We start from the raw sequence: 12,495 nt of genomic DNA, 5'->3' as shown, positions 1-12,495 counted from the left end.
CTCTCTGATTGGTTGATTTTCCTATCCTACGTGGACACCCTCTCCATGGCTTATATTTGCCTTTTAGTATTGTATATTCTTAATTTTGGCATTGTTTTTTCATTTTTTACGAAAAAATAAATGAGATGACGTGGCAACTTCGGACTCTCTGATTGGTTGATTTTCCTATCCTACGTGGACACCCTCTCCATGACTTATATTTGCCTTTTTATTGTAACTGTACATAAGAGTTTGTGATTACATACTTAGTGATTCTTGTATATGTATCCAAGAAAGTTTCAATGTCTTAGTGGTAACTGTCCTATATTTATGTCATACTAACCCGGGTTCGATCCTTTCCTTCGCATTGTTTTTTCATTTTTTACGAAAAAATAAATGAGATGACGTGGCAACTTCGGGCTCTCTGATTGATTGATTTTTCTATCCTACGTGGACACCCTCTCCATGGCTTATATTTGCCTTTTAGTATTGTATATATGACACCCTTTTATGCTTTTTCATATTTGTCACGAAAATTTATATGTTAAACTTACTTTTACAAAATTCTTAACTTTGTCACAAAAACAAAAATATATGGTTTTTCATATTTGTCAATGTTCTCACACTTTCAAAGAATATATTAGCTTAGTCACTTACTTATTTTTTTTTATAAAACAAAGTATCGGAGTCTTGAAAGTTGAATTCATATTATTGTAACTGTACATAAGAGTTTGTGATTACATACTTAGTGATTCTTGTATATGTGTCCAAGAAAGTTTCAATGGCTTAGTGGTAACTGCCCTATATTTATGTCATACTAACTCGGGTTCGATATTTTCTTTCGCATTATTTTTTCATTTTTTACGAAAAAATAAATGAGTTGACGTAGCAACTTCGAGCTCTCTGATTGGTTGATTTTCCTATCCTACGTGGACACCCTCTCCATGGCTTATATTTGCCTTTTAGTATTGTATTGATTATTTATAATTATTTTAGAAAATAAATAAATTTCTATTTCATTTTTTAAATCATTTTGTATTTGAATTAATTTACATTGAACCGTAAGAATAAAATTAGATTGTCACACTCAAATAGGAAATATATAGTTCGGTTTGGCTTGTTTGGTTTTATGAATATTTTAGTGAAGTCAACTAAAATTAGTTGGTTTGTGTTCGGTTTGGTTTGAATTCAGTTCAATTCAATTGAGTTGATTTTCAATTTTGTTTTGGAAAATATGATTTATAGAACATAAATATATCATCATTTGACCACTAAGTCAAAATTTCTTCATAATTAAACTAAAAACAAACAACACAATTAAAATAAAGAATCTAATAATTTTGAATTATCATCTTAAGACCTAATAAATATTAGTTTTCGATTTTGATAATAGTATGAAAATCTTGTTATTTTATTTTATTATTGCTGTATTTGTTCTATTCATTAAAAAGTAAAAACTATGAATTAGATTTAAGTTTCAGAAAACAAACTAATTTTAATATTATAAATAAAACAAAAATTAAAAAGTTTGAGATTATCCACAGTTTAGTTTCTTTTATTCCTAAAACATAAGAATAAATTAGATAATTTTAAGATTTATTTTTAAATTTTGTGTTTGCAACTTTTTAATATTTTTGTTTAAAATGAGAGTAGTTTGAGTATCAATGTGAACATAATCTTAAAAATTAGTGTATTAAAATGAATAAAATAATCAGTTGAAATATTAAATGAAATAGCAAAAAAAGGGGTATTAGAAAGCTTAACATAATTTAGTTAATCTATTTTTATAAAAAGAAAATCCTTATTTAAAAGTATCTTTTATCTGTTATACTCACATTAATTTTAACAATTTAACAAATAATTTCATTTTCTAAATATTGTGGTTTTTAAATCAATTTAGAAGTCATGTTTAATCTTTTTTTTTTTTTTGAAACTAATGTTTAATCTATTACTTATTTTTTTGTATTACAAAATATTGTAATATTTTATTTTAGGTTTTCTAGGAATTCTGATATTTTATAATTAGTTTCCTACGTATTTGATTTCAGCTGTTACATGACAATATATAATGGCAATTCACTAGAAAATACCATATGGCCTGAATCCTGATCCATCATGTCGTCTTTGTGGATGGAGATTAGGCTCGGCAGGCTGATGCAAGACATAGATAGGTGAATAATGGAGTTAACATCTATAATTTTATTTACAACCATCGAGTCTTTAAATGTGTTTGTATAAATAGATTGCCACCAAATATCCTTTATATACTAAAGCACAAGTCACTTAGCCAATCAAATTCTGCCGCATCATTTGTGTTTACAAATTTTTTTTAAAAAATTTACAACAAGATAATGATTAAAAAAACTTATCGACAGTTTCTTGAAACAAACTACCTATGATCATCTTTTGTACACGATCTTTTTTCTCATGTTCCTATATCTCTAAATTTGAGAGACAAACCACAAACAAACTCAAAACTGGGGCCGTATAGATTGTCATGAGCCAATGTGGAGTTTTATTTTCTGTCTAAACGGATCTTAGCAACCCAAATTCTCCAGTTTGGCTATCTTACTGCTCTGTACAGTTTTGTTGGCTTAGACGAAGCACCAGATTGCTGCATCGGAACCTGTTTAGGGCTAAGAAAGAAGGTTTGAGAAAGAGTGGATATGGTAGATCATATTAGACCAGTGCAAAGAGATTTCAGCATAGGAAAAATGAGAAAGCAAAAGGGGAGGAAAAAAGATAGCAACTCATACATGATACAATATGAGGAACTGATTTTAATAAAAGGTAAAAGCAATTATACTTAAATTCTACGGTCAATACTCTGATATTCATTGAGAAATTTTGGTTTATGTACGGCAGTAATTGATAGGAACTTCAAGTGTTGAAAAAATGCAAAATTGCTGCACTGGAAAAGGTGATCAAACTCTAAAACAAAATTAAATGGACATTTGTTTGATGTTTTGGTAATGTAGTATGTGAGTTTGTCATTTATGCCATACATATTTTAAAGGTATAATAGCATACACTAAGTAGTAAATATCACATATTCTCAAACTAAAGAGTTTGATAACTTTGATAACTAATTATTTTTGGTTGTTATGTATTGGTACTTATATTATCTCTTGATTTGCTTTCGTACAATAATGTATATTTGTTACATGTTGTTTTTACTGTTTAATCAGATTTGTAAAATTGTTTTGGAATACTGAATGTAAAAAGAAAAAGAAACCATAGATTGCATGTTAAGATTTATGAGAGAAAAGGAACACTTGAAGAAGAAAAGATAAAAAGGTGAAAAACTTCAAACTAATATTTGTATTCAGCGAGCTAATTAAGATCAACGCATTTTTCTACAAAAAAATCTTATTTATTTTTATATGTTTGTGTGTTATTGGTTTGTTTATGTATATTCATCTCCCTTTGATAAATAAAAGTATTGTTATACATGTAATTTTGGTTATAAAAACTGAAATTTGATTTTTATGATAAAAAAAAGTGTCGTATATATATAAAATAAAACTCCTTGTTACAGAATTCGAATATGCTTATCATTTGGTCCCCGATGGAGGCTTTTGTCGTGTATTTCTTCGTGTCTCATCAATCACTTTCTATTCAGAAATCGACATAGCCGTTAGAAGACTGATATTGGCCTGCCTACAGATACAAGTCGTGATTCAAGAACAAGCTTAAGATAGATACATACATATTGTCTAAAACCCGTCTTCTTGCCTTAATAAAAATAGTTATTGATATCGATTCAGTGTTTTGAGGAATCCAAAGGATTTGACGTACAAAATATTCTAAGAGGTTTCGTTGATTTTCGTTATATCATAAGCAAACAAGAGCTTGATCCACTTGGTAAAGAGATGATCGTAGAAGTCACTCATTATGTACAAAATGAAGGTTACAGTTTCTAATATATGAGTCTACAGTAAGAATACATTGTTTGAAGATTAAAAAACAAAAACAAAAAGTAAGAAAAAGTCTAAACATATGTTTTATATATAGCCCTGATTAACGTTTCTTCTAATATAGTGAACTTCTACGTTTCTTAAACTATTTAATGACCATATGCTATCAGTTATGTATTGGAGTCCTCTTCCTTCCTTTCATACGTGACGGATAGTCGCTTCTCATTAGATTATCAATTTCTTTTGTTGAATCTCTCGAGGCTTTTGTTGATCGTTTCTTTGTTCCAGACTCCATAGGCTTTAGACCTTTTAACTGCCACAAAACATGTTTGTATACAACAAAAAAGGATTATATATATATAAGAAAAAATGCTAATATATAAGAGAAGGTATATATTAGTTAACATTAAATCAAGGCTTTTATTCAAAATTTGAACTTGTGTCTGTACCTTTCGTCCCATCAAGAGAGGATCACTGCCGCTTAGCATAAGACCATAGTCTTCGTATTTGGATCCACCTACATCTATGTTTCCACCTGTAAGTTATCAAAGACAACATCAGCTTCACATTTTTTACACGGTCATACGCTTAGTATAGTGAGACAAACACATGTATCACTATATATTTAGACAACAACATGCACACACACACCTATATATAGATCGTTAACGTCATAAGGAAGGGAAGCAGACACACAACTTACATAATACGTGTACATACCTCATCCCCATCACGAGGAAGAGAAAACATATATATACCTAAGGACCTAAAGATATATGGAAAGACGATACATACACATAGTACGCATAAGGAAGATATAATTAACAGAAGTAATCAAAAAATAAGAGGAGAAAACTAAGATCCATTGGTCTTTGTACAAACCTTGAAGCGCATGAGGAAGATGCATTATCATCACGAGGACGAGAAACCCTATAACGAGTGTGATTAACTTTGTGTTTGTGTTCTTCATCTCGTTTGCCTTTGTCATTAACGAAGCGATTATGATTTTAGTTGATGTGAATGAAGCACATTTATATATAAGGGTTATCTATACATACTTAATTATATGATTTTTCTGAAATCAGAAAAAGTGGAAGCTAGGGTTTTCCGACAATTCCATAGGCAAGACAAAAAGCCACTTCTCATCGGTAATTGTTTATGCCAGCAAGAAATAAAATAAAATCATTCCAGGCAGGACAACATTCAGAAATTGGTCAAACAAAAAATGTTTGAAAGCAGAAAAATAAAAAATAATCAACAATTGGTTTTGCCATCTCTTACAAACAAGCTATCTGATAAAACCATTTAGATCATGATAATTTCATTCAGATAGGATATATTATATATATACATAGTACATCACAAACCGATCAAACAGTTCTCTATGGCAAAACATCAACTTAACTTCTTTAGTTATGAGAAAGATCATTTTGTATAAGAATGGATAATATTGTAATTTTATTGAGAGCATCCCTGTTTCTAATGGGAGAATCGAAACTAAAGAACTTAAAATAGTAAATCAAGAAAGTCGGTACCGACATGGAGTATAAATTAAAAAGACAAAGATTTATCTTGAAGAAATCAAGAAGGCATGGCATGGGGAAGTTTTCATGAGTTTAAGTGCCCAAAAGTGACATTGGAGTTTAAGTTAATAATAAATCTTTGTTTAGTGCTTAGGGTTTCTAAATAAAGTATCTCCTTTTGTAGTTCCAAAAATCTTTTTAACCGTGGGTTTACTGAAAATGCTTAGTTTGTACTAAATTTAACTAAACTTGTACCAAAAAGTATACTATAATGTAAATATCTTTACGTCGAATTTGATATATTCTTTCTGAGACACGAGGGCGGGTCCTCCAATTCAATCCTTGTGGCCTTGTTGCGGGTGTGGATGCCACCTAAAAATAAGAAAATTCATGGTGGTATTTATTAAGGTTATCTTTTCAAAAAGAGTTGTTAACCAGTGTTAGTATCTGTTACTAGTTTATGTCATCATCATTCAAGATGACATAAAACACTCGCATGTCAACTCACTTGAATTTTTTTCTTCTTGTATCAAATATGAATTTACAAACTGATGATCGGTTTACCCCGACATTAGTTGGAAGGTATTTCAAACTCGGGTAAAGCAACGTGGTAGCCAGTCCACTCTGTAGCACTTATTGCGTTCTTCTCGGAGCCTACCAGATCATCCGATAGGGTTTATCCAAAAAAAAACATTTAAAGAACTTAGATAAACAAACCTGATTAAAATTTAAAAAACTTAGATAAACATGAGATTGACACAGTCTTAAGGTACACATAGTGTACACATAATAATCTAACTTTTTCTTAATTTATCTTACCAATTAAGTTGATGAGAGGGTTTTTATGTCTGTTGTCCAGTGTAATCCTTACGCATTAGATCGACAATTTCCTCTAATTTTAGCAGGGCCGATCACGAGCATAGATTAGTGACATATTGACCTATAGCCTTCTAATTTCTTTAAAACTTACATACATATAATCCTCTAAATTTGTAAAAAAAAATTATATAAATGCGTTATCAGCTCCCCTAAACCATTTCAGACTTGTAATATCATATGAGAAACATAAGGAAGAATAAAATGGTAATAAAGTAAAAAAAAAAGTTCTAGTGGTCATTGGACAAAATCATAAAATCTTGGTTACTAGTCTAAAATTGTAGCATGATTGAGGAGTAACCAGTAATCTTTTTATGGACTAACAGACCAGTTATCCAAGACTAGATCTTCGCTAATCACATGGACAACTAGAAGCCCAAAACTACTAGAAGAAATTCACATTTTGAACAACTCAAGCCGCATAGGCCCAAAACAAAAATCATTGGAGTCACACGAAATGGTTACCTTGCTCATCATCTCTTCTCCAAGATCCTTTAAAGCCAGTGAAACACCAAGTGGGCTCATACTCAATCAAACATAATTTAAGGCTTTGTTTGGCTACCAAACTAACATGTCAACAAACCAGGAAGCAAAGATAACAAAGATTATATGACATCAAAGATGATTTTATTATTGAAACAAAACACAAAAAGCTCAAGAGTATAGACTGTCTCCATCTTAAATAGAACTACACCATCACTATTTAAATAAACTCAAGGCGACTTAAAAACCAACTGAATAATCGCCGGGAAATGAAAGAAAACAAAACAGGGAAGGAAGATAGATGATAGGTTAAGCTAATAACCAAAACTGCAGTGGTGGTTTTTTAATTGCTCAAGCTTTAGTGGCCGGGTTAAGCTCATCCCAAGCTTCAATCCAAGTCACCATAGCATCAGCAAGCTTGTCAAAGTAAGGATCAATGGCGCTAAGCTTCTCCTTCACCATCTTGGACAGCTCAATGTAGCATTGTTGAACCGTCACAGCTTCTTTGGAGAGCTTTGCACTCTGGAAGAAAGGAATGATGTCCTCCTGCCAGAAAATTCCCTTGTACTCCTTCTTCAGGTTCACAAATGGGTTGCTCGCCTTGCTGTGGTAGATGTAAGGAAGACCCGTCTTCACTCCCAATCCCAAATGGTCACAGATCACCTAAAGAACAGAACCATAAGAAACCGGTAAGCATTTAAATATAGTCCAAAAACTAAGGGAAAGTAAAGTACCTTGACACACCATCCAGCCCACATATCGTCGTAGCGACCAATAGGCTGACCATCACCCATGAGACCGAAGTACATAGCTGGACCAATGAGCTCACGGTCAAAGGCCAAGTTCATTCCACACATTGGGAACAGTGTTCCCTTTGGGATGGTCATGACAGCATCCACATACCTTCACAATAATCCCATTTAAGCATATTGTTAGCTAATTAAAATATCTAAAAAAAGTAGAAAAGAAAAGATGTTAAACAACTACCTTGTGTTCCTTTCCTTAGGCTTCACGAGTTGGGTCGGAGCATCGTAATCAGGGATGTTGAGCCAGAGACCGTGAGAGACAGCAGTGGAAACACCCTCACGGAGACTGAAAGGGTATCCACGGACGAAGTCAGCACCTTCACGGTATGGGTCGTACAAGGTGTTGAAGAAAAGTGGGGACGATGGGCAGAGAAGGTTCTTGATGTGTTGCTCAAGTGCGTTCACAGCTTTTCCAGATGGATCCTTAGCAACCTACAACACATGACAACAAACAAAAGAATACATAAATTTTATTCAAATCTAACTCCAGCCATAAATAAAATAAAAAACATGATGAACAACACGTTACACGTGATCAAACCAACACATCATGAAAGTAACATCCATGCTACAATCATGACGTAACTGCAAACTCAAATTCTTGGACAAGCCCCCCTCACAAATCCTTAAACAGAGGAATTAAAAGTTTGGACTTTTCTTTGCCGTTGTAAATAAAAAAAAACGTGTGACAGACAATAACATGCAAGAATCTTGAGAAGCTAACTGTTATGACATTAGATAGATTGGTCCAAACAACAATGTCATCATCACTAAAAACTACCTAAACATGAGAAGATCATTACAATCAAATTCAAATCCTTGGACAAGCCCCACAATTCCTTAAAACAGGGGAATTAAAAGATTGAACTTTTCGGACAATGACATGCAGGAATCTTGTGAAGCTAACTGTTATGACATAGATAGATTGGTCCAAACAACAATGTCATCACTAAAATTACCTAAACACAAGAGATCATGAACTATTACAATTAAATGCTCACAAACTAAACAATCTCGCAATTCTGAAGAAAAAAGCAGATCGAGAACAATGAGTAGATAGATCTAGGTAAAAACAGTGTTATGTCAACAGTTTCAGATCTGTTAAATCAACCGACACTGTAACAAGATCTCGCAAAGACACAAAACATAACATAAAAGCAGATCTAAATAGATTCAGACAAAAACAGAGCGAAAAAAAAAAAAAGGTGCAAACTTTGAGAATTATGGGAAACTTACGAAGCAATCGTCATCAATTGTGAAGATGTACTTCTTCTTAGAGACCATGTAACCGAAGCAGCGACAAGCAGAGTCCTTGAAGGAGATGCACGAAGCTTTGGGACCGAGGATTCGGTTAATGTCGTTCCTGTTGTAGAGCTCGTAATCGAACCCTTCGGGGACAGCAATGGTCTTGGAAGGATCTCCGTCCTGGACGATGATGAGATGGTAAGGCTGGAGAAAAGGCCTCCACATCTCGAGGAAATCGAGGTTGCGGATCGTCGGGATCACGATGTCGAGCTCATCCCTCAGCAGCGCGGCGTGGTTCAGTGGGATTCCAACGGTATTCGCCGGTTCAACCATGATTGATTGAGAATTGGAGAAAGAGAGAGAGAGAGAGAGAGAGAGAGAGAGAGAGAGAGGTTTGAGAGATCGGGTACGTTTGAAAAACTGAGATGGGCTCGAAGAGATGACCTTCGCTTTGATTTTTATAACAGATCCGGCACGTGCGAGGTATTTGTGTGAGAGTTGACACGTGGTTGATGAAGACTCGTTCAATGTCAAAAGTCTTTTCTATTTTGTCTATTGATGTCCGTTTTCTATGGGAATTTGTCTTATTGGTTTACAAATATCTCACTATTTAATTATTTAATTAACTACCAAAGGTTATCATCTTGTGTAGAAAATATATGGTATTAATCTCCAGAAAATTAAATGTGAATCTTTCTAACAGATACTTTTAAGACTATCCATATTATTCAAAATATTATTAATTATCACTTGATAACTCAGCATATAAAATATATATCTCTTTAGATTTAGCTGTTTATATTACAGTTATAGTTTTGAAGTACATTTGTCAAATGATTTTTTTTTAAGATTTTGATGTTTAAGAATAAATTGTTTTGATTCAAAATTACAGATATTTACAGTCAAATTAATTTCTAAAATTCCAATGATAAACAAGAGCTTTTTTTTGGAAAAACAATATTGATAGTTTTGATAAAAAAAATTTGTTATAATTACGATAAGCACATAATTTGGTTTTGGTTTTGGTTTAGTTAAACTAGTGATATTTTAAGTGTTTGTCATTAATGTATTTTGTACCTATACAAGTTTAAAAGTTTCGAGTAATTGGAAAGTTGAAAATATATACTAGGTTTGGCTAACGCTATAAAAAATATATTTTAGATTTTAATTAATTTTGGTTTATAACTTTTCTTGTTTGATTTAGTTATATTAACATAAATGCATCCACTACTGTGTGTGCGTTTTTAACAAACAGAAACAGTCGTGTGTGCGAGCGAATTAAAAGATGGTGGATACAAAACCGAACAATACTTAATACTTTTTGACCGGAGTGTAACATCAATAAAGGTGTCAATTAACATGCAAACATAGGCTTGCTTCTTCTTTTTTGTTTTTTTTTTGACGAAAACATAGGCTTGCTTCTTCATACGAAAAGATTAATTAATTAAAAACTGTATTCTACTTTACGATGAAACGAAGGAACATTTGCATTTCATTAAAAAAAAAAGGAACATTTGCATGTGGAAAGCTATATACCTTAAATTATCTTTTAAGTTTGACATTCTTTTGAGGGTTTAGCCAAGTTTTTTTTTTTTTTTTTTTTTTTTTTTTCAATATATTAAGAAAACATCCCAAAAAAGGGGTCGGAGAGTACATCTCGACGTCGGAGAAACGACGGTACCTAACAACAATGGCTAAGACAAAATCAAGCAAACAAAGCACAGCTCAATCCAGATCGAGATCTAAATCTAAGAGAATAGAACTAAAGCGAGGGTGAGAAGATGCAAGGAGCACAAAGCCCCAACTCCGACGAACACGATTGGAATAGCAAATCCCGATGTCACCAGAAGTTCACTCTGGCCGGCGTGTTCGAAACCCACCATAGATCCCTCCACGGCTAACCGACGACCCACCAGAGCCAACCTCGGAGGCATCCCGCGGCCCCGAACGCCGAGATCCCACAAGAACCCCGACTCTCAAGTCTCTCTCCGCCAAGCTCCGCCACAGCCTCGTCGTCGCACACGCCTTGGGTACCGTGCACAAACCCTAACTTCCACTGGCCAAGAGAAGCTTCCGTGTCTAAGAGGAGTCTGTCCGGGGGAACCGCCATCTCCTAAACAGTCTCGTCGACAACTGGAAGCCCCCACAGCGACGGCGCAGAAAGAAAACCCTAGCCCCGATGGGTAACTTACAGAGATCCGGTGTGACTCCGCCGTCCTCTAGCAGAGATCGACCACCTTCTTCTGATGACCCACCAGAGCTTTAGTTTCTACATCGAGGAACACCGCTTCAGAGACCTAAGCGCCACAGAGAAACAAGGGTTGTGCCTCCGGCGAGCTGTACCTTCCGTCATGAAGCACATAATCCGACGAAAGAAGAGAAAAGGGGGGGAGGGAGCGTCATAAGGACCCGACAAAACGCCGGAAGTCGGAGCTCCTCCCATGCGAGATCTACTTGTTTGAGAGAGTTTGAGATAGGCGCGTCTACATCACTCTCGCCACTCAAAGGCCTTCTATATTTACCGCGACGTAAACATATATTTATTTATTTTGGTCGGGTTTAGCCAAGTTGGTATATGCTATACACGGATAATAACTATTCACTAATTCTTTATATTATCCTGTAGAACTCCATAGCTTTTAACGGACTACAATATTATCAATAGGTATAATTATTTTCTTGTTTACATCTAAAGAACCATTAGATCATTGGAAATTTGATATATATGTCGTGGGCTGCTCGTTTGATGCACGTTGCATATGATCATTGCATGCATCGTGAAAAATCTTGTTTTAAATCCGTATAATATTTACATGAATTAGAACGTATAATTATTACACATAAAAAGCTGGAACATCCAACTGGAAGAATAAGAAGACAAAAAAGCAAGTCAGCTAGGGAAACGCATACAATTCGATTTAAACATGCATTAAACTTGAATGGTGGCCTGGAAATCAGAAAGAAATCAGGTTCCATACAGGATCGATCTATAAACTGCTCTGTCCCTCTTCCCCAACGGTTCCCTGGCACAAGGAGGTATGGTTCTCTGGAGGTATCCCAAAACATATGTTCTTAACCTGGCTGATGGTTAAAAATAGGTGCCCCACTCGTGATAGAATTCTTAGTTGGGAAATGCAAACAGACCCAAAATGCCTTTACTGCAATGTTGGAGATGAGTCAATTACACATTGCTTTTTTGAATGCAACTTCACATGGGAAATTTGGAACATTATCGCAGCAAAGTGCGGATTCTCTTCTTCTAGACAGTGGCAACCACTACTACTTCAGTTTCAACAACATCCACCAAACAAGGTCCTCAAGACTCTGCTTCTCTTGTGCTGGCAAGCGACTCTTTATACTCTTTGGACAGAGAGGAACAACCGACTACACAACGCCCATTTCTCATCATCAGATGAGTTGGTAAGACAGATCAAACTAACTGTTAAAAACAGAGGTTCCAGTTTAAGGATTGACAGACCCAAGTTCTCATCTTCTCTTCTCCAGCTTTGGTTTGCAACCTGACTACTCCTCCACTTAAAATTAATTCTGGTTCAAGTTTGTATCTTTTGGATATGTAAGGTCACTTGGCCTACTGTGTTTAAACACTGTAAAACTTTTGATTTCTCTTGCAATTTAAATAGAATATCCTTTTACAAAAAAAAAAAA

The 12,495-nt window shown here is 34.3% G+C and overlaps 2 protein-coding genes across 2 annotated transcripts; both read right to left on the bottom strand.

The window, feature by feature from the left end:
* Positions 1-3,993: 3,993 nt before the first annotated feature.
* On the bottom strand, positions 3,994-4,874 carry LOC106334376. Its single transcript, XM_013772667.1, has 3 exons — positions 4,779-4,874; positions 4,346-4,431; positions 3,994-4,209 (listed from the first exon to the last, which is right to left on the bottom strand). Exons 1-3 carry the CDS (start codon positions 4,864-4,866, stop codon positions 4,063-4,065), a joined length of 321 nt encoding a protein of 106 aa, XP_013628121.1. The 5' UTR covers positions 4,867-4,874; the 3' UTR covers positions 3,994-4,062.
* Positions 4,875-6,937: 2,063 nt separating this feature from the next.
* On the bottom strand, positions 6,938-9,257 carry LOC106328110 (UDP-arabinopyranose mutase 1-like). The gene is made up of 4 exons (XM_013766480.1): positions 8,821-9,257; positions 7,766-8,016; positions 7,513-7,681; positions 6,938-7,441 (listed from the first exon to the last, which is right to left on the bottom strand). Exons 1-4 carry the CDS (start codon positions 9,160-9,162, stop codon positions 7,130-7,132), a joined length of 1,074 nt encoding a protein of 357 aa, XP_013621934.1. The 5' UTR covers positions 9,163-9,257; the 3' UTR covers positions 6,938-7,129.
* Between the last annotated feature and the right edge of the window lie 3,238 nt (positions 9,258-12,495).

This window comes from Brassica oleracea, chromosome C3 (assembly GCF_000695525.1).
Source record: "Brassica oleracea var. oleracea cultivar TO1000 chromosome C3, BOL, whole genome shotgun sequence".
NCBI classification, from domain to species: domain Eukaryota; kingdom Viridiplantae; phylum Streptophyta; class Magnoliopsida; order Brassicales; family Brassicaceae; genus Brassica; species Brassica oleracea.
Note: the sequence above shows the minus strand (reverse complement) of the source record. Positions and strands in the feature narration are given on the sequence as shown.

Coding starts and splice junctions, on each gene's coding strand:
- LOC106328110 (XM_013766480.1), bottom strand. CDS start 9,162: ATGGTTGAACCGGCGAATACCGTTGGAATCCCACTGAACCACGCCGCG. Junction 7,682..7,765: donor CCTAAGGAAAGGAACACAAG/GTAGTTGTTTAA, acceptor ATTATTGTGAAG/GTATGTGGATGCTGTCATGA. Junction 7,442..7,512: donor GGGCTGGATGGTGTGTCAAG/GTACTTTACTTT, acceptor TCTGTTCTTTAG/GTGATCTGTGACCATTTGGG.
- LOC106334376 (XM_013772667.1), bottom strand. CDS start 4,866: ATGAAGAACACAAACACAAAGTTAATCACACTCGTTATAGGGTTTCTC. Junction 4,432..4,778: donor TCTTCCTCATGCGCTTCAAG/GTTTGTACAAAG, acceptor GATAACTTACAG/GTGGAAACATAGATGTAGGT. Junction 4,210..4,345: donor CTCTCTTGATGGGACGAAAG/GTACAGACACAA, acceptor GTTTTGTGGCAG/TTAAAAGGTCTAAAGCCTAT.